The sequence below is a fragment of the Aedes albopictus genome, chromosome 3 (genome assembly GCF_035046485.1).
Source record: "Aedes albopictus strain Foshan chromosome 3, AalbF5, whole genome shotgun sequence".
In the NCBI taxonomy this organism is placed as follows: domain Eukaryota; kingdom Metazoa; phylum Arthropoda; class Insecta; order Diptera; family Culicidae; genus Aedes; species Aedes albopictus.
In genome coordinates, this window is record NC_085138.1 from 230,621,128 (window position 1) to 230,646,722 (window position 25,595).

The following is a 25,595-nucleotide window of genomic DNA, read 5'->3' on the forward strand; positions in this document are numbered from 1 at the left end:
ACGGTCTGCTCCATTCATTTGTAACGTTCCAAGTTCTGCCGGGTTCCATACTGCAGCATAACCGCCAACGCTACCCCAAGCAGCACCTGCAACATCATCCAAAATGTGGTTTTCTATGCTTTGGTCTAAAAGAGTTACAATAAAAGCGCACGCAACTTCCATCTTGTCAGTTGAGTTGCATTTAAACTCCGAATATCGTTAAGTTGCAGCTTTGTTTCATAGGAATTACAAATAACATCGTATTTGCCATCGATTTATGGAGGCGGAGCTTACATATTCCTCACAAGTGGCAATACAGTCAGCTAGCATTAAATGTGCTGTGTAACACACATGAAACATCTTACTCTGGTTTGTTTGTTCACATTAGGTTCCAAATGTGTTGCGGAAAACTTGCGCGTCTTTTAATTTTGACAGCTTTCTAACTTGTGGCAAAGACGGAACAATGAAGTAACGCGTAACTTCAGTGGCTTTTATGGTGCATTGAGCAGCAAATCCTCCACAGAGCTTCTTGTGTAGTATGTAAGGTGAGTGGTTAATACTCCTGGTGTCCATGGTTTGAGTCTGAATATATTTTTTCATTTTTTTATCATTCCCCCTAGCACAAGTTGCATAACGATTTAAAATTTGCGCTTTTTGCGTTTCAAAGAAGAAGCAATTGTGTTCTGTTGTCCTTAATTTGAACAGTGAATAAATTGCACTGATGTTGCTGGTACTGGCTTTGAAACAAGTCGTGTTGCTTGGGTACGTTCTTCTGCTGGAAAGCCTCTCTACACTCCTCGTCAAACCCATCGTTTCTTCGACTCCGTTCCAAACGTAGGTATATTTAATCGTGCTTCTATCATACTGTTTGGTCAGACTGCCCTCTGTCAAAAGCGTCAGCGTCAGCGTCAGAATTCTCAAACATGTTTAGTTTGCGACCTACTTCTAATAGTTATAGAATTTGGTACCTCACCAGCATAGCTTTTCAAAAATCAAACAACTGAAGATAAAAGTTCAAACGCATGCTTTCATACGTGTAAGCTGATGAATTTATAATTTTGAAGTGATTATTTTTTACTAGATTTGTGCCAAATTGAAATAATACTACAAGAATTACACAATAACACTCATCTCAAAAATTTTATACAATTGAAAAGCAGATCATACTATTGTTTCAGAATCCAGATGATGCTTCAGAACTTTGTATAAACTTTAAAAATAAAGTCTATTTCTAAATCTTCTGAATGTCTCATTCTAAGAGACATCATTTCAAGAATTTTGATAAGATGAGCTAGATAAGTTATGACAGAAACTTTGAAAAGTTAGATACCTAAATCTGCAATTGAAGAATTTTGAACCATGCAACGATTCACAGAACACTTGCAGAGTTCAGTATCTTGATTTCAGAATCCAGCCAAACTAACAAATATAAAATACAAACGACACTCATTTTACCTGAAATGCTTTGCGTTTGAAAATTGTTACATCTCTATCAAAATACTTCCCGCATTCAGCTCCAGAGAGTGGCAACAAACAGCTGCAAAAAAAAGAACCAACTCTTTCAGGTGGGTTGTAGCAGAAATTTCTTTTGGCCCCGACAGTCTGCAAACTGCAACAGCTAGGGCGTGAACAGAGCGAAAGAATAGAGTAGCAAAATGGTGTTGTACGCGATCATCGACCGCAAAGGTCTGTTTCGTGACGATGCAGTCGAAGTTGAATCCGCCCGTCTGGTCTGCAAAATATAGATAGATATAGGTCCTATACTACACCGCCAGTGCCACTGGTTCATCTCTGAGCCGGTAGGTACGATCCGCTCGAAAATTTCTCCTCCGGCGAACGTGATATAGGCCGCAACCACAGCGTTCAACAACAGTGCTTTTGTTATGGTTTCCTTGCTGTATGTATAGGCAATGCATACCTAGCTTATTTTCATGGGATGATGATCTTGTGATCTACACGTCATGATGAATTATGCACGGTGTTTTTTGCCTTTTTCTACCCAACAACACCTTCGCATCTGATCGAGGTCACCGTCCGTGACACTGAATGAGGGGTGAACTTTTTCTCTCTCTTTGCCACTTGCATATTTGCGACGCTTCAGTAAATTGATTTTTTTTTTTGGTATTTATATGATGAAGCATCTTGTCTTGTCTTTTGTGATCTTCCCTACTTTGCTTATGATATTTTTTTTTATCCTTACATTAATGTATTCTTTTATCTTTAGCGTTTTGTTTTACGTATTTCCCGTTTTCTTATCGTCTTATTGTATAATTGTTTTGTATTTTTCTTTGGCCGTCCGTTAGGTGTCTTTTCGTTGTATTATTGTCATCTTCTACTGATTGTCATATTCGCGTTGTCCTTTTTCCTCCTCTTCTTGGCGTAACGTCCCAACTAGCACCGCATCGACTATATGTTTTAAATTTTATTTATGTGTATTTTAACTTAAAGCTAATTTGACACTATCGGCTACATGGCCCCGTAATTTTATGTATCTTCTTGTCAACTTTTTGTTCTTGTCTTACATCATCTTCATGTCATCGTTATGCCATATTTTTATCGACATTGTCAGATTTTTTCTATATTTTCTTGATATAGGGTGATTTGCCGATTATTCAACAGTTAGTACTTACTTTACTTTACTTTACTTTACTTACTTACTTACTTACTTACTTACTTACTTACTTACTTACTTACTTACTTACTTACTTACTTACTTACTTACTTACTTACTTACTTACTTACTTACTTACTTACTTACTTACTTACTTACTTAGTTACTTACTTACTTACTTACTTACTTACTTACTTACTTACTTACTTCCTTACTTACTTACTTACTTACTTACTTACTTACTTACTTACTTACTTACTTACTTACTTACTTACTTACTTACTTACTTACTTACTTACTTACTTACTTACTTACTTACTTACTTACTTACTTACTTACTTACTTACTTACTTACTTACTTACTTACTTACTTACTTACTTACTTACTTACTTACTTACTTACTTACTTACTTACTTACTTACTTACTTACTTACTTACTTACTTTCTTACTTACTTACTTACTTACTTACTTACTTACTTACTTACTTACTTACTTACTTACTTACTTACTTACTTACTTACTTACTTACTTACTTACTTACTTACTTACTTACTTACTTACTTACTTACTTACTTACTTACTTACTTACTTACTTACTTACTTACTTACTTACTTACTTACTTACTTACTTACTTACTTACTTACTTACTTACTTACTTACTTACTTACTTACTTACTTACTTACTTACTTACTTACTTACTTACTTACTTACTTACTTACTTACTTACTTACTTACTTACTTACTTACTTACTTACTTACTTACTTACTTACTTACTTACTTACTTACTTACTTACTTACTTACTTACTTACTTACTTACTTACTTACTTACTTACTTACTTACTTACTTACTTACTTACTTACTTACTTACTACTTACTTACTTACTTACTTACTTACTTACTTACTTACTTACTTACTTACTTACTTACTTACTTACTTACTTACTTACTTACTTACTTACTTACTTACTTACTTACTTACTTACTTACTTACTTACTTACTTACTTACTTACTTACTTACTTACTTACTTACTTACTTACTTACTTACTTACTTACTTACTTACTTACTTACTTACTTACTTACTTACTTACTTACTTACTTACTTACTTACTTACTTACTTACTTACTTACTTACTTACTTACTTACTTACTTACTTACTTACTTACTTACTTACTTACTTACTTACTTACTTACTTACTTACTTACTTACTTACTTACTTACTTACTTACTTACTTACTTACTTACTTACTTACTTACTTACTTACTTACTTACTTACTTACTTACTTACTTACTTACTTACTTACTTACTTACTTACTTACTTACTTACTTACTTACTTACTTACTTACTTACTTACTTACTTACTTACTTACTTACTTACTTACTTACTTACTTACTTACTTACTTACTTACTTACTTACTTACTTACTTACTTACTTACTTACTTACTTACTTACTTACTTACTTACTTACTTACTTACTTACTTACTCACTCTTACTTACTTACTCTTACTTACTTTTTCTTACTTACTTACTTACTCTTACTTACTTACTTACTCTTTTTATTTGTTTACTCGTGACTAATTCTAGGATCATCAAGTCATTTCTTACATTAAGTTTCGATTCCCTGGAATAAAATTATTTTGAGAAAAATAAAACAATCGTACCGGAAGTCTGGGACCCAAATGTTAAACGCATCCTTATGCCAGCTCATGCCAATGTTGACCGATTCTGGTGGTCCGACGGTATTCGAAATTTTAAACCGTTCAAATTTTATGGGAGTTTCCGAGGGGTTTGGTAGGTTTCAGGAAGTTTTCAGAAGGTGAAATGCCAATGCATTTCAAAGCCTTTGAGAGGGTTTAGGTAATATCAGGGAGTTTCAGAGAGATTTGGAAAATGGCTTCCGGAAGTTAAGGATGTTTTCACATTTCAGAGATATATCAGAACAATCCAGGCGTTTCCATAGCTGAAAGAAATTAGGGAGGGGTTCCAAATGAGTTTCACGCCGTTTCAAGGCAGAGTTGTACAATTTCAGGATGGGCAATGCAACTGAATACTTGAAAAAAAAAGCTCTACACATGTTGACAGAAAAAGATCTACTCTTTGTGCTTAAGAGAAGATTTCAGTCATTTTTCAGTGGGGTTTTAAGGCGTACCAAGGCATTTCAAGACGATTCAGGGGGTTTGGAGGGCTACCCGACTAGATGGGAAAAACAAAATTGTTACAGGTTGACAATGATTTTTGTAACAACGGTTGTTATAAAACAGGTACCGTTAGTAGTTAAAATAACAAAAAAATCTAACAAAACTTGTTCCAATAAAAACAAAAAATATAACAAGTTGAGATACAATCATAACAAGATTATATCAAATTTTGTTAGACTAAACTTGCGAAATCATTGAAAAAATATATCTAACAAGCTCTGTTATACATTTCAGAATAAATTCGTTACAAGTTTTGTTATAAATCTCTTGCCTCGAGTGACTAAAATAACAAAAATTATCCATCTTTTTCGCGACAACACATGAAATCTTACAAGCTCTGGAGTAATTTTGTTACAAAAATATGAAAAAGATTGCAATAAACGTGTTACGAAATTATGTTAGAGTTAATTATATTATAATGCATAATATAACAAATGTTGTTATACATCTGTTTGAATAAATGAAACAAGTTTTGATATAATTTTGTTACTAAAATTATAACAAATGTTAATATTATTTTGTTATGGAGATTACCATGTAAAAATCCTTATAACAGAATTATAAAAACTATTGTTATTTCTAACAATAGTTGTAATAATTTGTTATGGTATTCTTGGCGTATTTACGTCACATTCATACCGTCATTCCCAGGTAACTACTAAGCATTTAAATAAGCCGTGTATCAGCCCGTATTACGCATTTAAACTGCTTGCTGCCCTAAGCAGTTCGAATGCATAGCTGCCTTGAGTTAGCATAAGCTGTGCTGCTCAAAAGCTTTCGGCTGTTAATTATTATTTTTTTTTTGGTTTTTTTTTCTGTGTATTTTAACTAAAGCTAATTCTACACTTGTCAAGTTGAGGAGAGGAGACCCAGAGGGGGCCTTCCCAGGCCTGAGGCTGTTAATTAGCATTTCAACTGCTTGAAGTGGTTTCACTTGGGAGCATACAGAATGCTTTTCAACTGCTCTTTAAATGCTAAGAGCAAAAAGGTTGGGAGATATGTTACGCATTAGGCAACACATTATGTCTCTCTCTTACAGAACCTATGCTTCTGTTTACAAATTTGTGCATCTTATTTGTTTCTTCATTTTCCCCTACTCATCCAAAAACACCAAAGAAAACATTACTGCAGCTGGATTGGATTGGGAACTTGTCCATCAAAGAATCACCAATTATTTATCATTTCGTCGGAAAATATGTGCCAAATAGGTGGATGCTTTGGTGAATCATAGGATTGTTTGAAAGAGGGAAGAAACAATCTTATTCCACAGATATTTAAAAGAAAGGATCGTAATGCTCTACCACAATGAAATATCTCAATGAAAACAAGTTTTGGATGTTTAATTTGAAGCTGTTATCGAATCATTCTTTATATTGGCGATTAAATCAACGCACGCCACCGGGACAGCTTTAGCATCGTGGATCAGGAGCAACAGAATCCGAAGCAGATATGATTAATCAATCTCCGGATCGTAAGTTCAAACCTATATCACTACAAAAATCAGCAAAAAAAAGTACGACCTAGCACCGGCTGGAATATGGAAGAACGATGAAGCGGGGAAGCAGGCTGAGAGAACGAGAGCAGACGTCAATCTATTTTTTTTTTTTTTGCTTGACGAGGCGTTACGCTTCTTTGACAGTTCGTCACGACGTTCCTGAAGGGATAGCACTAAGGCAGCCCGTTATTTTTCCAAAACCTGCTGTGAGGTAGCACTATAGGCGCATATACGGCTAATTAGCATTATACGCCTTGTCGTAAAGGCTACTATAATGCTGAAGGAATGCTATTTTAAATGCTTACTGGTTACTTGGGTTGTCATCTTATCTTCCTCATGTTTTTGTTTTCTGTTTGTTGTGTATTCGTCAAGTCTTCAATTATCGTACCGTGATTTCGGGTGAATTTGATCACTTTTCACAGTTTGTGCTTCTTATTTTTGAATAGTTATCGATATGGTCAATCTCAATGCTTTAAAACAAGTACGACCACGGTTTTCATCAGTCAACGAGGTCGAAACTTTTACTGCAAATCATTTTATTGTAATAAATATCAGCTAAAGTAAAAAATCTGAAATTTTAGTTTCGGGGTGAAATTGATCAGTCAGTGAAATGCCTTTGTAAGTGATGATAATATTTTTTCCATCCAAACTACCCACCCCAGACTGTGAAAAACTAAACTTTTACAAGTTTAGTAAGTTTTAAATTATTTAAACTTAAAGTTTAATGAATCTTAAGAAAACGCCTGAAAGTATGCAATATTCATACTAAATAAGTCATTACTTCAAAAAAATTACAATTTTATGCATAAATTTCAATATTTTTAGAAATTTTTATGACGGAATCGCACGGAGATTTGATTGATGACGGAGCTGCATACTTTGCAGCTATAATCATTCATTCGCATATTTATTCCATGTGCGATACTGCTACGGTAACAAAAGTTTGAAAGTGTCTTTGTTGTTGTTGTTCGCCTAACACGCAATTTCGGAAAATAATGAATTTAATACAAAAATGTGTGACTAATTGGCTATAAAACATGTAAACTCATCATTCAACAACACTTGAGCCAGATGATGGTCATTTTCTACAAATTATATAAAGTTTAAAGCTTTATTTTTGACAAATAAAAATGGCCCCCAAGTCGATCAATTTCACCCCACTGATCAATTTCACCCGAAATCACGGTATTGTTTGCTTGTTGTTTTTGTTGTTGTTTTTACTGCCTACTCATATTTTTTTCCACTTCTTTTGTTTTGCTATTGCCGTATTCTAACCATAAACTTGTTTTTTTTTATCATAACCGTAGCATATTTTTGCCGTTACCCTTCAGTCCTCTAGTTGTCTTCTTATTGTTTTTTTTAACATTATTATCTTCTTGTTGTGTTGAGATACTTGTGTAATCTTACTTCATGTTCATACGGTAGTCGTGTTTTGTCATTTCTCGTCAATTTTTTGCTGTCTTCAAATAGTGTCACCAACATCTTTCAATACTTTTCCAGTCCTCTTTTAATCTTCTTGTCGTTATCTTGTTTGTTTTGTTATCTTTCTGTCGCCATACTATTTTATCTTCTAGCCATTCTCCGATTGCCTTTCATCTCGTAGTCTGTTTGTGTTCTTTTTGTTATGAACTTGTCATGCTTTTGTACCAGTGTTCAACTTGTTTCTACTTATTACATTCCTGTCTTTCATTTCTTCTTCTTCTTCATACCTTCTGTTTTAATTGTGTAGCATTTTTATCATGAACTTGTTCATAATTCTGTGTTCATGGTGTCATTTTAATATTGCGACGATTATGAACATGGGCATGTTAGTAGAATACCTGTAAGTAAAAAGAAAACCGAGTTAGGTACTGTTTCTTTTAATTCCACTAAGAATTTGCCTCCCTTGACAGATTAAACTTAAAAGAAACAGTACCTAGATCGATTTTCTTTATACTTCACTTTGTGTGTTTTTTTCAGTGGCCTTGTTTGACACGTGTGTTGCTCTTCTTTTACATTCTTGTTTTTTTTCGCATTAGATAATCGCTCTCTTGCCGTTTTTGTTGTATTCTTGTGTTTCTTTATAAATTCTTGTCGTCTTGTTATTTTCTTATCTTGTGTTTTCTGTCTTTATGGCACTGTACTTCTCACCGTTTATGATTTGTTCTTGTTATTTTGTTTGTTATTTTTCTGTCTGTTTACTCTTCTTACTGATTTCTATTCATCGCTTCGTCGATGTTTTTTTTTCGTTATTCCACCGTTACTATGTCAGAGTACTTCCTCCGCAAATGACCATTTGTGCATTCGTATATCGTGTGGCAGGCACAAAGATACTCTTTGCCCTAGGAAGTCAAGAAAAATGCGCCTACCGAAAAATTACTGTACCAATCAGGAATCAAACCCGCTACCTTCAGCATAGTCCCGCTGAATACCCTATTATATACCGCTTTAGCTAGATGAGCTTGAGCAAGTCTTCCTGTTTTCTCGTTTTTTTTATCTTTTGATATTGTCTTTTAATTTTTATTTATTTATTTTTTCCCCCAACGTTTCGGTTATTGCGTGTGATACTTTTTAAGTCGTGAGTCGCGTTCTAATCCAATCCTGTGTGTCTTACATGGTTTGTCGTCTTCATCATCATAGATTTTGTTGTTTTGCTTGTCATGTGATCAAGATTTTGCTTAGTTGTGCAAATTCTAAAACTTATATTTATTTGTGATGATAAATAGTGTGGCTGATGCAACTGCATTTTTTTTGTAATTTTGTAATTTGTTAGTACTAGTTCTTCTTGATTCTTAAGCCTATCTGTCTTCTACTATCTTTGAGGCTTATGTGAAGAGCTGAAGGGTATCATTTAAGGACAAGGTATTCCCGAGCAGGGAATGAGAACAAACCTATAACAAAATGATAACTCATTTTGTTATTGATAACAAAATGAAATCAAAACAAGTTTTCGTTCCGAATTGTTTTTATTTAATATCAAATTGAGGTATTATTTTGTTATCATTTCAAAAACTGATGATCACAAGATTTGATTTCAAAAATCCAAAATAGGTTTAATATGCTTTATTTATTAACATTAGGGGGATTCACTTAACAGCGTAAACTAATTAAAATGATTAAACGTCGCGATCTTCAAGGCAATCTTTGATTATTTATTCCATTCGCAAAATCATGAAACATTTCAAATAAGCAGAAAATCATGGCTTTTGCAGCAATTTAATCTGTTTCGTGTGTACCCCTATTAATTATATTCACAAAATATTTAAGTAAAAAGAAAATCGGGTAACGTACTGTTAAGTGGAATTAGAATTTGCATCCTTTGACAGATACGTATTTCGACCTCAACTGTAAGGTCATCTTCAGTGTCTTGTACTTGACTCGACTTTATCATCAACAAAATATTTGTTAAATCTACCTGCGTATTGTACTTACATATTGACACAAAATTTATGATTAGCTGATTCTGGGTAATGGTCTGAATTGATGGTCAATTGATTTAAATTTTCTTGAATTTTAATAAGTCTTTTTAGGGGGACTGGTTATTATCGGCAGGGTTGTTCTCTTCTTTATGAGCGGTTTTTCATCGGCCAAGTTGCCTGAAATTTGGTCGTATAGCTCAGTTTGGTTGGCAAAGATTTAAGGCCAACGTTGAATTCAACAGGTTTCAAAAAGCCTTCCATGACGAAGAGAACAAAACTGCCCAGAATACAAAAGTTTCCCTATAATAGTTATTTCAATCTAAACATATTGCCAAATATTTTGAAATTCGAACTACGGGGTGATTATTTCTGCAGTTATATATTTTAAAACTGCACCATTTGCGCTTTCGTAATGTTACGTCCTGGGGTTTGGGGTGGCCGTGACACATCGTCGTGTATTTAAAATCCCAGGAGTAAACAAGAACACATTAAAACGTAGACTTTATTTACACTAAAAATACTACATTATAAAGACGCGACACGTTTACAGCACGGCGGTTACAAAACTTCTAAATCTAATTGACTGCTTTGTGCATCAACCAAAAGGCAGACTCTTTGCCTTCGGTGAGCGAGCAGTATTGGGAGAGACTACTGATCAGCTCAGTGGTTCCCAACACGTAAGGAAATAACGAGAGTTCCACAGTACTCAAAATTTTCTCACACCTTAGGTCGTTCGGCATAATAGTCGTTTGCCATAGCAGTCGTTTGGCATTATAGCCGATTGGCATAATGTTCATTTGGCATAAAATCTAAATTAAAGACAAATAAAGTTAGATATAGCCAACCGAAGTAATTCACGATCATTCTACTGTTGAAGGTCACATATTTTATCTTTATAAAGTTCTCTCGCGTGAAAAAAAGATTCATTGTAGCTCCGTACCAAATTGTTGAATCCCGTATCAAACATAGTTTTGAAAATAACACAGATATTTATCATACATGAAAATGATGAATGCCATTTCACTTATTGTTATGCCAAGCGGCCATTTTGCCAAACGACTATTATGCCAGATTATGCCATTTGACCATTATGCCAAAAGATTATGCCAAACCCGATAGAATAAATGTAGTAAAATGTTTTTCCAATCGGATGCCTTATTTTTTCAATGCCATCATTTTTCCTCGGGTAACGAGGGAAAGAGCTGAGAAGCCAAAAGCGACGCAATTCGTTGCTCGATGCAATTCAATTTGAGTCCCGATGCCTGTTGCTCTGGGATGTCGTGAACACCTCCTACATCTGTTTTACTGCAGTGTGTATAATTAGAAGGAAAAGCTGAAATATAATTATACAAAAATATTACATGTAGTTGTCCTTTGACTACAAATTTACTTTTCTTTGTCACTTGAATGTCCATCATTAATCTTTTAGTTGAATCATGGTATAGTTATGCTGCACATCTATGAGGATATCATATCCGATTTCCATACAATTTTTCTTCGTGTAGGTTCATATTAGAAATGACTGATAGAATGTTAATGTTACAATCGATAATACTACGCCATTAATAGGGGTCATATTCTGATGATATCGTGTCAAACAAAACAAGTTTTCAATCACCAGATCCTTCTGAATTTGAAATAAGATCTCATTAAAATTTTTACTTATTCATGTAAATTAATACCGTGGATCCACAGTTATGGATCACACACGGTTACGGATCAATTCGATGTTTACGGTCAAATGTCGCCTCACTGCACAGTATGGCATAACATAGCATAGTCTTCGTAGCATAAACACTGGAGTACATAGCTTCATTTTTTTCGATCGCAAATCTACAAGAGAACCATCAATCATATCTGGTTGAAAATGTAACTTGATGCTTGCACCCGCACAGTGAAAATTGAGTTACATTTTCAGTCAAACTCGTTTGACGGTGCTCTAGATTTATGCTCGAGAAAATTTGAGCTGTGTACTACAATTACCTTGTCCTTAATCTAGCTATGCTTCGTATTATGACACTAGTTTTATGTTTCGGTTCTGCAGGTGTTCATAAGTACCCCACCCGAATAGAAGGAAAAATCTGAATAATATCACAATACCATCCTACTTAGTGAAGTACTCAAGATCATAATTAGCTATTGTTTTTTTTTACACTCGGTTTGACATAAGAGATAAAAGATCAAACATAAGATAAAAAAATAGTATGGGGAAGAACATAATAATATCTCATTTAGATATTATAAGATCAAACTAATATCTGGGGAGATCTGGGCTGTGGAACATCAAACCAATATCAATAAATGATCTGACAGATATACTGCTCCCACTCGCATAACAGTCCCATCTTAGCTGGGTTTCTCATTCATATGGGACTGTCATGCGAGGGGGGGGCAGTATATTAGAGTAAAAAAAAAAATAGCCACGACCAGAATCGAACATATGACCTTGTGATTCATGAGCAGTGACATTACCACTGTACTACGACTCATGTCTGTTTTCCAAGGTGGTCGCGCCATGTTGTAGATGAGTGTGTGAAAGATCTAATTTTGATTTTTAATAGTAGTTTTCAGATCTTACAATTTTCGGATGTTATAAATGAATGTATGAAAAAACTGATTTTGATCTTGAGCAGTAATTTTCAGATCTTTCGATTTCTGGATGTTGCAGATCGAAATGTGAAGAGCTAATTTTGATCTTAAGCAGTATTTTTCAGATTGTCCAATGATAAATGTTCTGTTGCAGAATATCAATACATTTTCCAGCCAAAATTTGCAAACTGAAGCGATAGCATGGAAAATAAAAATAAATTAAAGCTCAACTGAGAATTGCATATTTTCCTAAACTAAAAAAGCACTTTTCTCTAGATGATTTCACATTTTATGCCTATGCTACCAATAACAAAGCTAGTGATCCAAATTTCAATAACGTAGAAACACGTGTGTAAAAACATGTTTGGTTATAGTTTATTTTGCGCCCAAAACAGGACGAATTTCCACCAATGGGACGCAATCAATGAAGTACTAGATTGTAGTAATGAGCTGAATTTTTGTATGGTAAGAAGGTACTTTCTCCGTTTCTGCAATGGAATGATGCAAAAAGCGTGGCTATCATGATTCCTTGCCTAATTTAATGCTGTTTGAGCAAAACTTTGGGTAATTGTGTTATTGTTATCTCCATTTCTTGCAACTTAAACAACAAAGTTTTGCTCAAACAGCATTAAATTAGGCAAGGCATCATAATATTCATTTATCGGATTCGTACCACAAATGCAAGCTCGACATCGAGGTCCAAATCATGTTGTCCTCGGACTCAGACGGAAAGCCTCTGCTGGTGCACCCTATCCCTACGTTAAGTAGCTCCGACATTGGATGATTCGAAGATTCGTAGCTTCGTTCCATTCCATTGGTCGATCGAGTCCGTCAAGAACACAAGTACAGATTGTGTCTATGCTACAAGGGTCTCTGGAAGACGCCATCGCTACTTCGAAGGCTACGGGAGTGCCGATGTTAATGATTGAATAATAAGACGAAGACGAAGACGACGAATAAGACCAAGCTACTATGCTTATTTCTTTTCATAGTCTTTTTGTTTCAAGTCCTCTCGCCTTTTTGGTATTCTTTTAGTTTAGGATATCGTATGTTGTAAGTCTTTCTATTTTCTATTCTTCAAGGAGTTTGCTTTTTGTGGTTCTTCTTGCTCTGGTCCTGTGTATTCTCATTTACTGATTACGATTTATTGTTTTCATGTTTTCTGGGTCTACTTGCAGTTTTAATTTTTTGTGTTTTTGTAATCTTCGTTTTCTAAGTTTTTTAATCTTCTAGGTCATCTTGTTCTCTAATCTCCTTAACCCTTATCTTATCTTCTCGACTTTTTTGCCTTGAATATTGCCTATTAGATTCTCTTGTCTAATTTCCTTCTAGTCCTATGTATTAGATAAGGTTTTTTTTCAATTTTTCCTGTTTTCTTTATTCTTGTTTTCTTGTCTTTTTATTTCTACAATCACATTTTAAAGATGTTCTAACTATTTATCGTCAGAAAGTACCGCAAATAAATAGAAATTAAGCTTCAGTCATTTCAGCTCTCTATTTAATTAAAAAAGACAGAGAAATAAACCTGTACTTTCTGAAAATAAAACTACCACAGTCTATAATTAGGTTAACATTATGCTTAATCGATGATTACCCAAAAAATAAACGAAGCAACCTCTACGATGGCTTAAACCTGTGCTTAAACCACTATCTTGATCTCTTTCTATCATTGCAGACCGAAGACCCCCTCAAACGAATACAGGAGGAAATCAACGAGGTAGCAAGACGAGAGCAGGAACTACGCCAGGGCCACCGGCTGAACGATTCCAACGATGATTGTCTCTCGTCGGCCAACTCGGACGATTCCGGACTTTCGCTCTCGCCCAGTCCAGTGCACTCGCCGTCGGTGTCCAACTTGAAAGACAAACTGGAAGCGGCAAGCAATCAGATAAACGGTACAAATGGCCACGATAGTACTGCCACCACGCTGACTAACGGCAGTCGTCAATTCATCTTGCCTCAGTCGAACGCGTTGACCCGTGCCCGTTCCACGCCGCAGCTCTTCCAAATTTCACCGAACCGCCGTTTCAATGTGAACCCAAATCAACGTGGATTGATGCAAAAGTTTATCGCCTCTCGAGGCCGGTTGGGCAAATTTCCATCTAACAATAGTAGCAGTAGTCCCATTAGTGCTGCCATTTCCAATAGCCATGTAGCGGTTAAATCTGAACAGCATGCGGTGAGTTGTAAAGGATGATCATTCCAAAACGCATTTCGAATGCAATTCAATACTATATCTAGTGGAAAATCCCTAATTAATTCTTTTTGAAACAGTCCCCGATAGAGCTGAACCGTACACACATCCTACTGCCACCTACAGCCATTTCCACTCCACCGGTAATCGAACGAGATTCCAACGGAAAACCCATCCGGCGGGGATACGTCCCAGTCGAAGAAAAAATCCAGAAAGAACTACGCGATTTGAAGAACCGAGAATCCGAACTGAAGCGACTACGCAAACAGAACCGCAACGCTTCGCAGTCCGATTTGCTGGAGCTGAATTACGACAGGTTGTATGAAATTTGCACACGGGCAACCTGTAAGAAAAAACTAACGTTTCTAATTCTTAATTCGAATTTTCAGCGATTCGGCGGAGGAGATCTCCGACGACGACAACTTCGACACGAACGTGTACCCTTCCACACGAAAGTTACGGTCCACCAAATCGATAGGCGAGCTTTGCGAAGCATTGACGCATTCTAGTCTTTCCCCGAGGTATGTTCTATATATAAATTTCTGTTTTATTCCTAAAATGCTATACATCGCTTTCTTATGATCGACTTAAGATGCCAGTACACAAGATTAAATGACTAAAAAGTTGGAGGGGTTGTATACTAGACACGACCGCAAGTCTGACGTTGAATAACGTCCGTTTATGCATTAGTTTCGATTATTGAATGCTGTAATTAACATTGATAAAGACTATGATGCGAAATTTTGATTTGGTTTAGTTTTATTGTAGACAGCGATTTATAGGGAAGTTTGTTATATGGGTTCATTCATATATTACGTATTGAAAATTTGGCAGTTTTCGAGCCCCTCCCTCCCCCACGTAACAACTTCTATATGGGATATTTTGAAATTGTGTATGAAGCGTAACACAGCTCCAGACCTCCCTCCACCCTCAGCGTTACGTAATATTTGAACGAACCCTATGAATTCGATAATTAACCCTTGAGCGGAAAATTCGGTGGCCCTGAAAAGAACTGTTGGTTTGATTGGAGATGGTGATTGATCAATCTTGTTGTTAATGAAGATTGATTTGTCGCCATGTCATGCATCTTGATGCCGATAAAGGTTTGTGGAACAAGCTCAGAAGATTGGTTGGAATCGGTTGGTGTTACTGTTTTGAAATTGCAATTATTTAATAAAATGAAAATAGGGTTAAAAGGAACAGTACCCTTTTAATTCCACTAAGAATTTGCATCTTTTGACAGATACGTATTTCGACCTCAACTGTAAGATCGTCTTCAGCGTCTTGTACTTGACTCGACTTCATCATTATGTAATTATTATTAGTAGATAAATAATCAAAGTTTATCCGACAAACTACATGGTTATAAATACTGTCAGCATCGGTCGGTGGTGGAGGAAGCATCTCTAGGCTCCATTGAGTTGTCCAAAAAATGTCTCACGAAACCTAATGCAAGCCTATCCATATACGCGAGAACAAAAGATGTTTACAAAGTTCTTACAGATAGATTAACACGGGAAATCTGAACACAAACCACTACCACATAGGAATTTGGATTGGTCAATACCTCACATTTCGAGGAAATGTCAAATCCTCGAAAAATCCTCTTTGAGTTGTTGCTTGAGCAGTGTTTGACGCCAGATTGATGCAGATTTCAGATCCTCTAGCACAATATCACTGTTTTTGCTGGTTTTTGAAATTTTGAATGGACGCGACAAGACTAAACTTGACCTGCGTAGTAGTTGGTTTTAACGTTTTAACATGTTTCCATAAACGAAGGATCAAGGATGCTACTAGAATCTAATATATTTCCACTACTCCGTTTGCAAAGTGTATGCTGTGGTTTTGGACTTAGCCGGTTTTGACACATTTGTGACCTGACGCATCGTCTAGGAAAATTATTCGGATCACTCTTGTGGGGAACATTTTTGAAGCCCTTAGAAAGGCTGTTTAATTTTATTTGTTGTACAATAATCGTTCAATTATTGCATGAGGTGAAAATCGGTAGCTATGCCAACCAAATCCAGAACGGCATCGGTGGCGTTGACTTCGATGGGGGTTTTGCGATGGCGATGCTGCGCAAACTCGGGGCAAAAGCAAGCCCTCGTTGTTGCCGCGCACCAGTTTGAACTGGCTGATTGCTCTACTGGCGCCGCGTACAACGATGCGTATGAGAGCGTAACAGCCAATAACCACCGCGCTCGGCTTGCCAAAGCATACTGATGGAAAACGCAAACGGAGCAAACTGCACAGCTCTCTGCCGATGCGTTCCCCACGAGGTGTTGATGAAGAATGAAGGAAGACGGGAAGAAGAAATAGCTTTTATACTGCCAGGCGCTCGACGGAAAAGTGCAAAACTGTGCTCGAACGTGATTGGCTGGATAAAACATGGGTTCACTATTCTCAAATTTTCAATAGTTTTTTGTTGATAATCAATAGTAAACTTAGATAGATTCGATGCGTAGATAAATTTGTGATCAATCAATGCAAAAATTTTGAAAATCCATCAAGAAATGACAGAGTTATTAGCGGTCAAAATCTAACCACTTTTCGTTACATGCTCAAATTTTCGGTTTTCTGAAGTTACACCCCTATATGTTGCCGAAGGACGTTATTCAACGTCAAAAGAAACCAATGCCCTAATATCTTGATTGACTCGATCGAATTTTCAATAATGTCTAATAGATGTTTTTCATTGAGTTCATTCCTTGTGAAATATTTGATCCTGCGTACATTTAGCAAAAGTTTCAAATGGAAGCCTCTTGTACATGACAATGTTAACAAATACCATGAGCTTTTATGTACCCATCAGGGGTTTTCAAATTGTCCCAATTCGAGTCCCACCTTCGGATATCACGAAGCCAGCAGCAGAGGCACGATATTCTACATTTGGGACATTTGTACCTTTGGTAATGGCTAAGAGGCTATTTATATGGGTCAAAGCGAACAAGTTCGCCAGTGGATCAGCGTCGGCTGGGAGATAAATAATCCGGTATATTCCATACTCACTACAAAACAGAATAATATACCGCTCGCTTCACCAAGGCATGTACCTGTGTAGGCTGAAGGGGGGTGCACCGCTGTGTTCTCTATTTTTTCTCAACGGTTACCTTCAGCTGCCATAAGCCTTGAAGCCTTGAAGTTTCGATACCATGGTACTTTAAAAACCCCAAGTGTTTGATGAGTACGTCTGAACGCTCCTCGCTAGGGCAGTATTCTAGTTTGACAACTCCTCACTCGCAAAGGTCACGGATGAAGCACTCCTTTATGTTAATGTGCGTGGACCTCTTGCTGGTCATATGGCATTCCTAGATCCTCTAACAAGCACCCCCTTACACAATATCTATCCCTCCCAGTGTCTCGTACTCTGCGTCCGTGCACGACAGGCTGACGGAGTCCTGGTACTGCACTGCCTCGCCCAGAATAAAGCTTCTCCTACAAAGAAAGCAACTCCAGTAGTCGAATTTCTAGTTTTTGGATCTCCAGCCCTAGAGTCGGAGAATGCTTTGAGATTAGCTCCACCCGAACCTCCAAGCTTCATCTTCCAACAAGCTAAGCGGTGTGCTTCAAGTAGCGAAGCATCCACTTCGCCGCTGTTCAGTCTCTCTCGGATGGTTCGCCGAACTTTTTCCCCGCGACATTTATTAGAGCATCAACGAGACTTCGAGTATGGCGCTTCACTGCTGGTCGTGTCCTTGATATAGCCATTATCCATCGGTGTTCACGATTCTTTGGCTATCTGCATACCAAGCATTAAAATCAACCACTTGATATGATTGCAATCTCAGGCTGTACACCTTCCAAATATTTGGTAATCTCTAAGCCCAAAAATGCTTCGCGTTCCTGAGACGTCGAAATGCTCTTTTAGTTGACCACAGACTTGGGCTGCAAAACGGTGAGTCGATAAGGAGAGCGTCCAATATAGCTCTGGTCCTCACAAGTTCCTACCTCATGCTTCCACGGGTCAAGCGATGACAAAGACCGCCAGCTCAGAGTTGTGTGCTTAGCTGGTAGTGCAGCCTGGGCACTGTTGTCCTTCTGACTTCAGCTAGATTGAGGAGGTACGATCCGAGTGTCTGTTCACCAAGGAGGTGCGGCTCAAACAGCGTCTGTTCTGGCATCCAGCGGCTGAGTAAGAAACGCTGCACCACGCCCAGCTAGACCCAAGGTAGTATCCCCATCAGCGTAGTCGTCCCAGTGTTGGTTGGGACGTTAAACAGAACTGGCACGATGGCCCTCCGGCGAGACAGGAGTGTTGGCGTAGGTCCAATAAGCCACCCGTAAAAATCCCCATTGCGAATAACATAGGAGAAAATACGACTCGATACAATCGGCAAAGACCCACGCGACAAAATAAGCACTACGATTGGAAACATGGAACATGGAATTGCAAGTCACTAGGTTTCACAGGATGTGACAGGATAATCTACGACGAACTACATCCCCGCAACTTCGACATCGTGGCGTTGCAGGAACTTTGTTGGACTGGACAGAAAGTGTGGAAAAGCGGGCATCGAGCAGCTAGCTTCTACCAAAGCTATGGCATCACCAATGAACTGGGAACAGGATTTATAGTGTTGGGCAAGATGCGACAACGTGTGATCGGGTGGCAGCCGATCAACGCAAGGATGTGCATGTTGGGAGTTAAGGGCCGTTTCTTCAACTACAGCATCATCAACGTCCAATGCCCACACGAAGGGAGACCCGATGACGAGAAAGAAGCGTTCTACGCGCAGTTAGAGCAAACATACGATGGTTGCTCGCCGCGTGACGTGAAAATCGTTGTCGGCGACATGAACGCGCAGGTAGGAAGGGAGGAAATGTACAGACCGGTAATCGGGAGAAACAGCCTGCACGCCGTATCGAATGATAACGGCCAGCGATGCGTAAACTTTGCAGCCTCCCATGGTATGGTAATCCGAAGCACCTTCTTCCCCCGCACAGATATCCACAAAGCCACCTGGAGATCACCCGACCAACAAACAGAAAACCAAATCGACCACGTTCTAATCGACGGTAAATTCTTCTCAGATATAACCAACGTCCGCACATACCGCAGTGCGAATATAGATTCGGATCACTACGTAGTCGCTGTATGCATGCGCTCAAAACTTTCGACAGTTATCACCACGCGTCGAAGTCGAACGCCGCGGCTCAACATCGAGCAACTTCGTAACGTAGAAGTGGCTCAAGACTACGCGCAGCAGTTAGCAGTGGCCCTACCAACGGAAGAGCAACTTGGCGCAGCTAGCAGCTACACTTGAAGATGGCTGGAGGGACATCCAATCCGCCATAGGTAGTACCTCGGCTACAGCACTAGGCTTCGCGACTCCGAATCACAGAAACGACTGGTACGACGGCGAATGTGAACAGTTGAAAAACGAGAAGAATGCAGCATGGGCGAGAATGCTGCAACACCGTACGAGAGCGAATGAGGCACGTTACAGGAGCGAATGCGAATGAGGCGGAACAGGCAGAACTCAGTCTTCCGGATGAAGAAGCGCCAGCAGGAAGAACGAGATCGCGAAGCGATGGAAGAGCTGTACCGCGCTAAGGACACACGAAAGTTCTACGAGAAGCTGAACCGCTCGCGCAGAGGCTTTGTGTCACAAGCCGACATGTGCCGAGATAATCACAGGAATATTCTCACGAGCGAGCGTGAGGTGGTCGAGAGGTGGCGGCAGCATTACGATGAGCACCTCAATGGCGACGTTGCAAGTACCGAAGGTGGCGTGGTAACAGTTCTAGGAGTATGTGCACAGGACGAAAGACTTCCGGCCCCTGACCTTCAAGAGATTGAGGAGGAGGTTGGCCGGTTGAAAAACAACAAGGCCGCTGGAGCAGATCAACTACCAAGCGAGCTTCTCTACGGTGGAGAAGCACTGGTGAGAGCACTACACTGGGTCATTACCAAGATTTGGGAGGAGGAAGTATTACCGGAGGAATGGATGGAAGGTATCGTGTGTCCCATCTACAAAAAGGGCGACAAGTTGGATTGCGGGAACTACCGCGCGATCACACTACTGAGCGCTGCCTACAAGATACTCTCTCAAATTTTATGCCGCCGTCTATCACCGATTGCAAGAGAGTTCGTGGGGCAATATCAGGCTGGATTTATGGGTGAACGCGCTACAAAAGATCAGATGTTCGCCATCCGCCAGGTGTTGCAGAAATGCCACGAATACAACGTGCCCACACATCACTTGTTCATCGATTTCAAATCGGCGTATGATACAATCGATCGAGAACAGCTATGGCAGATTATGCACGAATACGGATTCCCGGATAAACTGATACGGTTGATCAAGGCGACGATGGATCGAGTGATGTGCGTAGTTCGAGTATCAGGGACACTCTCGAGTCCCTTCGAATCTCGCAGAGGGTTACGGCAAGGTGATGGTCTTTCGTGCTTGCTGTTCAACATTGCTTTGGAGGGTGTAATAAGAAGAGCGGGGATAAACACGAGTGGGACGATTTTCACGAAGTCCGTTCAGCTGCTTGGTTTCGCCGATGATATTGATATTATTGCTCGTAAATTTGAGACGATGGCGGAAACGTACATCCGACTAAAGAGTGAAGCCAGGCGAATCGGATTAGTCATTAATGTGTCGAAGACAAAGTACATGATGGCAAAGGGCTCCAGGGAGGAATCACCGCGCCCGCCACCCCGAATTCATATCGACGGTGATGAAATCGAGGCGGTTGAAGAATTCGTGTACTTGGGCTCACTGGTGACCGCCGACAACGACACCAGCAGAGAAATTCAGAGGCGCATTGTGGCAGGAAATCGTGCTTACTTTGGACTCCGCAGAACTCTACGATCGAACAAAGTTCGCCGTTACACGAAGTTAACCATCTACAAAACGCTGATTAGACCGGTCGTCCTCTATGGACACGAAACATGGTCCCTACGTGCAGAGGACCAACGCGCCCTTAGAGTTTTCGAACGGAAGGTGTTGCGTACCATCTATGGCGGAGTGCAGATGGAAGACGGGACTTGGAGAAGGCGAATGAACCACGAGCTGCATCAGCTGCTAAGAGAACCAACCATCGTCCATACCGCGAAAATCGGGAGGCTACGGTGGGCGGGTCACGTCATCAGGATGTCGGATAGCAACCCGACTAAAATGGTTCTCGAGAGTCATCCGACCGGTACAAGAAGACGTGGAGCGCAGCGAGCTAGGTGGGTCGACCAAGTGGAAGACGATCTGCGGACCCTACGCAGAGTGCGGAACTGGAGACAAACAGCCATGGACCGAGTGGAATGGAGGCGGTTACTATGTACAGCAGAGGCCACCCCGGCCTTAGCCTGACCGGTAAGGTAAGTAACAGACGTAGGGTAGCTCCTTTTTCGTCTGCACCAGTGACTAGCATGTTATCCACATGGACGATTCGATACACGGCACATCGCTGTTTTCGCTATTCTTCAAATACGTAACGACTCACACTTTCAGCCGTACCTACAACCTTCCAAATTCGTCCATTTGCGTCCTATACATGTTTGCCAGGTGGTAGTAGTACCAACTCCCAGGTACCGATTGCCTCGTGCGAAGACATTTATTCATCCATGGCCTTCTTTCATGAATCCCAGCACATAAGTCCCACATCCGGTTGATTTCATTTATTAGAGTCACTTCAGAAGCGCTTTCCTCACTGAGCGAGGTGAACACATTTCCGTCGTTGCTCATGTAACTGCTAGCACCGCTATCCATAACCCCAAAAATTTGCCTCTCCTCGCCGGCCTACAGCGCAGTACACCAGTAAGAACCTGAAAACAGCCCTATTGCGACTTCGTGAGTCGATGGACAATGCCAAGCTGGATCACGTGAGACTCGTGAAGACTGCAGCAGCGGTGGAACCTGTGAAAGTAAACGTTACGAAGTCTATCCAGACGGAGGCCTTCGCTTTCGCAGGTAGTCCTGAAGGTGTAGTGGGTGCGAACCAAGGGGAGGACCCCCTTGGACGAAGGTAGAGCGGAAGAAAACGAGAAAAAAGCCGCAGGTCGAGGAAGTCAGGGACGCCAAACCGAGAAGGCGTAAAAGAGTAAGTGCAAAGCGCGAGAAAGGCGCCGCGCTCGTCATCAAGACCGAACAGTCGAAGCACTCGGAGCCAAGCTCGTGGATCTGGGACCCGACGTTCGCAGTGTCAGACGTACTCGTACGAGCGAGATAATCCTGGAGCTGAAGCGCAGCATCCTACGGGTGGTCCAAGGTGCCAGGCCTTCAAGAATGCAGCTGAACCTGAATCACTGTGACGCGGCTAAGCAACTGCTTTGCCAGGCGGTTTCTGAGGGGGGATGAATATCGCCATCATAGCGGACTCATACCGAGTACCCACTGGCAACGGTAATTGGGTCTCGGATTGGTCGAGAAGAATGGCGGCGATATGGGCGACAGGTAAATACCCCGTCCAGGAGTTGGTGTCTATTACCCATGAGGGCTGCGTGGCCGCCAAAGTAAACGAGATCGTCTTCTGTAGCTGTTATACGCCTTCGCGGTGGCCGATCGATCAGTTCACGCAGATGCTAGACTGTATGACGACCGTGCTGACAGGCGAAGGCCGGTGGTAATAGCGGGTGACTTCAATGCCTGGGCCGTAGAATAAGGAAGCCGTTTTACGAACCAGCGGGGTCAGATCCTGCTAGAGACACTGGCCATACTAGATGTCGACATGGCTAATGTCGGTACCAAGAGTACCTTTAGTCGGAACTATGCAGAGTCGATTATTGACGTTACTTTTTGTAGTCCAGGCCTTACAGGTAGGGTAAGGAGCCACTAGGGCAGTGCCCAGTATTGTAGGCACTTTTAGCTATAACTCAGTCAATTCTAAATCAATTGACTTGAAATTTTGTACACGGCCAGATACCGTACGTATATGACCGCGATCCAAAAATTGTGATTCGGAATTGGCTGAGATATAGTAGAAAAGTGCCTAAAATAGGAGCCCTGCCAAGATAGTTCCATTTCCCTAGTTCGAACTGGAAAGTAACAGCAGAAACAACAGCAGGGAGCGAGTAGAGGAAGAGGCGGCTAGGCCAAACCCAAGGCCTCGGGGTATTTAGGGAGGCGCTCCGCCGTGAGCGAAACCTACTTGGCTTAGACAGCGACGAGCTGGTTGCGGTGCTCTAGCGTGCGTGCGATGCGACTATGCCTAGGCGAATCCAACCCAGAAATGGGAAACCACCGGCTTACTGGTAGACTCAAGCGATTGCGGACCTGCGCCGCACCTGCCTACGGGCTAGGCGGCGGATGCAGCGTGCACGATCTGAAGAACAGCGAAACGTACGACGGTGTTCGCTGCTGCAAAAGCCGCGCTGAAGACCGAGATAAGAGCAAGCAAAAAGCCTGCTTTGAGGGTCAGAGTGCCTATGCGAATCCGTGGTTTGATGCCTACAGGATCGTGATGGCCAAGACGAGAGGTGTAATGGCTTCTACAGAGCAATCTCCAGAGATGTTGGAGGGGATAATCGAAGGGCTTTTTCTGCGTCATGATTCTAGTCCATGACCTCCTTTGGATGGCGATGAGGAAAGGGTCACCGATGTGGATCTTGCGGGTAAAGTAAGGTCTCTCAGCGTAGATAAGGCCCCAGGTCCGGACGAAGTTCCGAACCTAGCCTTAAAAGTAGCTATTGAAGAGGTTCCCGAGATGTTCAGGTCTGTCAGGTTTCAGGAAAATGCCTGGAGGAGGGAGTTTTTCCAGAAGTTTGAAAGAGGCAGACCCTGGTTCTATTGCCAAAGGTGGGGAAACCACCCGGAGACCCGTCGGCATATAGATTGTTTACTTACTTACTTACTTAATTGAACATGTTTATGAAAAATAACGCAAATATTTTATCTAATTCTACTAGGGAAACCCCATCGCCACAGTTCGAGAATCGGCAGCGCGGCATGCGACCGGCCATGTCACTAGCCCAGCTCTGTGATCTGGATCCACAGGAAGCGCCCTCTTCCCACAAGTTGATAGCCAAATGGGAAACCCTTATTCAGCAAACGCAACAACGGTAAACAGAGGGCAGGACGAGATGCTGTGGTGCTTGTTTTTTTGTTGAGTATGATAAAATATTTGTAATAAGAGAAGAATGCCGCATTATTGGTTAAGGAAAGGTTGAAGAAAGTAGGAAACATTTAAGAAACAAGCTGTATTTATTGCAAAGTGTGTGATGTTGCAGAGGGTATCCAAACCATATTTGAAGGTAGTTCTTTTAAATAAAACATTAATTTTAAGTTAACTTAGCTACCTTATTGCTAATTATTTCTTTTTGTTTTAATGAAATATTTATCTTAATGCCAATTATGTTATGAAAATGATTTGGTGAACTTTTTTTTTCTTCTATTAAAATTGTACAGTTTATATTTTTTGTTATTATAATAAAACATAGCTATGGTGCAAAGACTAGTTATTCAAAATTATATTGCTGATTAATTTTCTATTACCATTCCTGTAAATAATATTGGGATATACATTCAATAATTTCGGTACTTTTCTCTATTTTGAAATTTTCTTATTTTCATAAGACTTCTTCCGAATGCTGTTCATGCCAAATGGATACCTCAAAAATATGTACGTTGAATTTACGTTTTATCAAATGTTTCTGCGTTGATAAGTAATATAAAATTCGTGAATGCATATTTCTTAAAAAAAAATGCGCGACAGTCAACAAAGAAGATGCCAATCAATAAATATAGCTAACAGTTACATTAGGCGGAATGAAAAAAAAAAAACATTTGGTGTAAAATATTCTCCGTATTATCACATTTTTTAGAAACATAACTCTCCCCATTAGTCCACTAGCCGATTACGACTCTTTTCTATTATCAAAGTAAAGATGTGAACTAATTTATTCGAAGCCTCGTTGTGAATCGCATACAAATCTCATCTTCACATTTTTAAAATTGAATGTAATTCCGATACCCTTCGCCTGTTTTATGCTTATAAGTTATAAAAAACGCAAAATATTACTCTACATTTCAAAACAATTTGTGGCGATCTCGGCATCAAACTTTCATTGATCCATGTACTTTTACCGGTGGTACTGACTTGCGGTTTATCACATAAAATAAATCAATAAACTATACATACAAACATAATATAACTCACAGGAGGAACTTTGTTTTTT

The 25,595-nt window shown here is 39.7% G+C and overlaps 1 protein-coding gene across 1 annotated transcript; it reads left to right on the forward strand.

The window, feature by feature from the left end:
* The first annotated feature begins 1,634 nt into the window (after positions 1–1,634).
* On the forward strand, positions 1,635–25,371 carry LOC109405425 (uncharacterized). The gene is made up of 5 exons (XM_062857825.1): positions 1,635–1,665; positions 13,767–14,464; positions 14,560–14,795; positions 14,869–15,000; positions 24,327–25,371. Exons 1-5 carry the CDS (start codon positions 1,635–1,637, stop codon positions 24,481–24,483), a joined length of 1,254 nt encoding a protein of 417 aa, XP_062713809.1. The 3' UTR covers positions 24,484–25,371.
* The last annotated feature ends 224 nt before the right edge of the window (positions 25,372–25,595 follow it).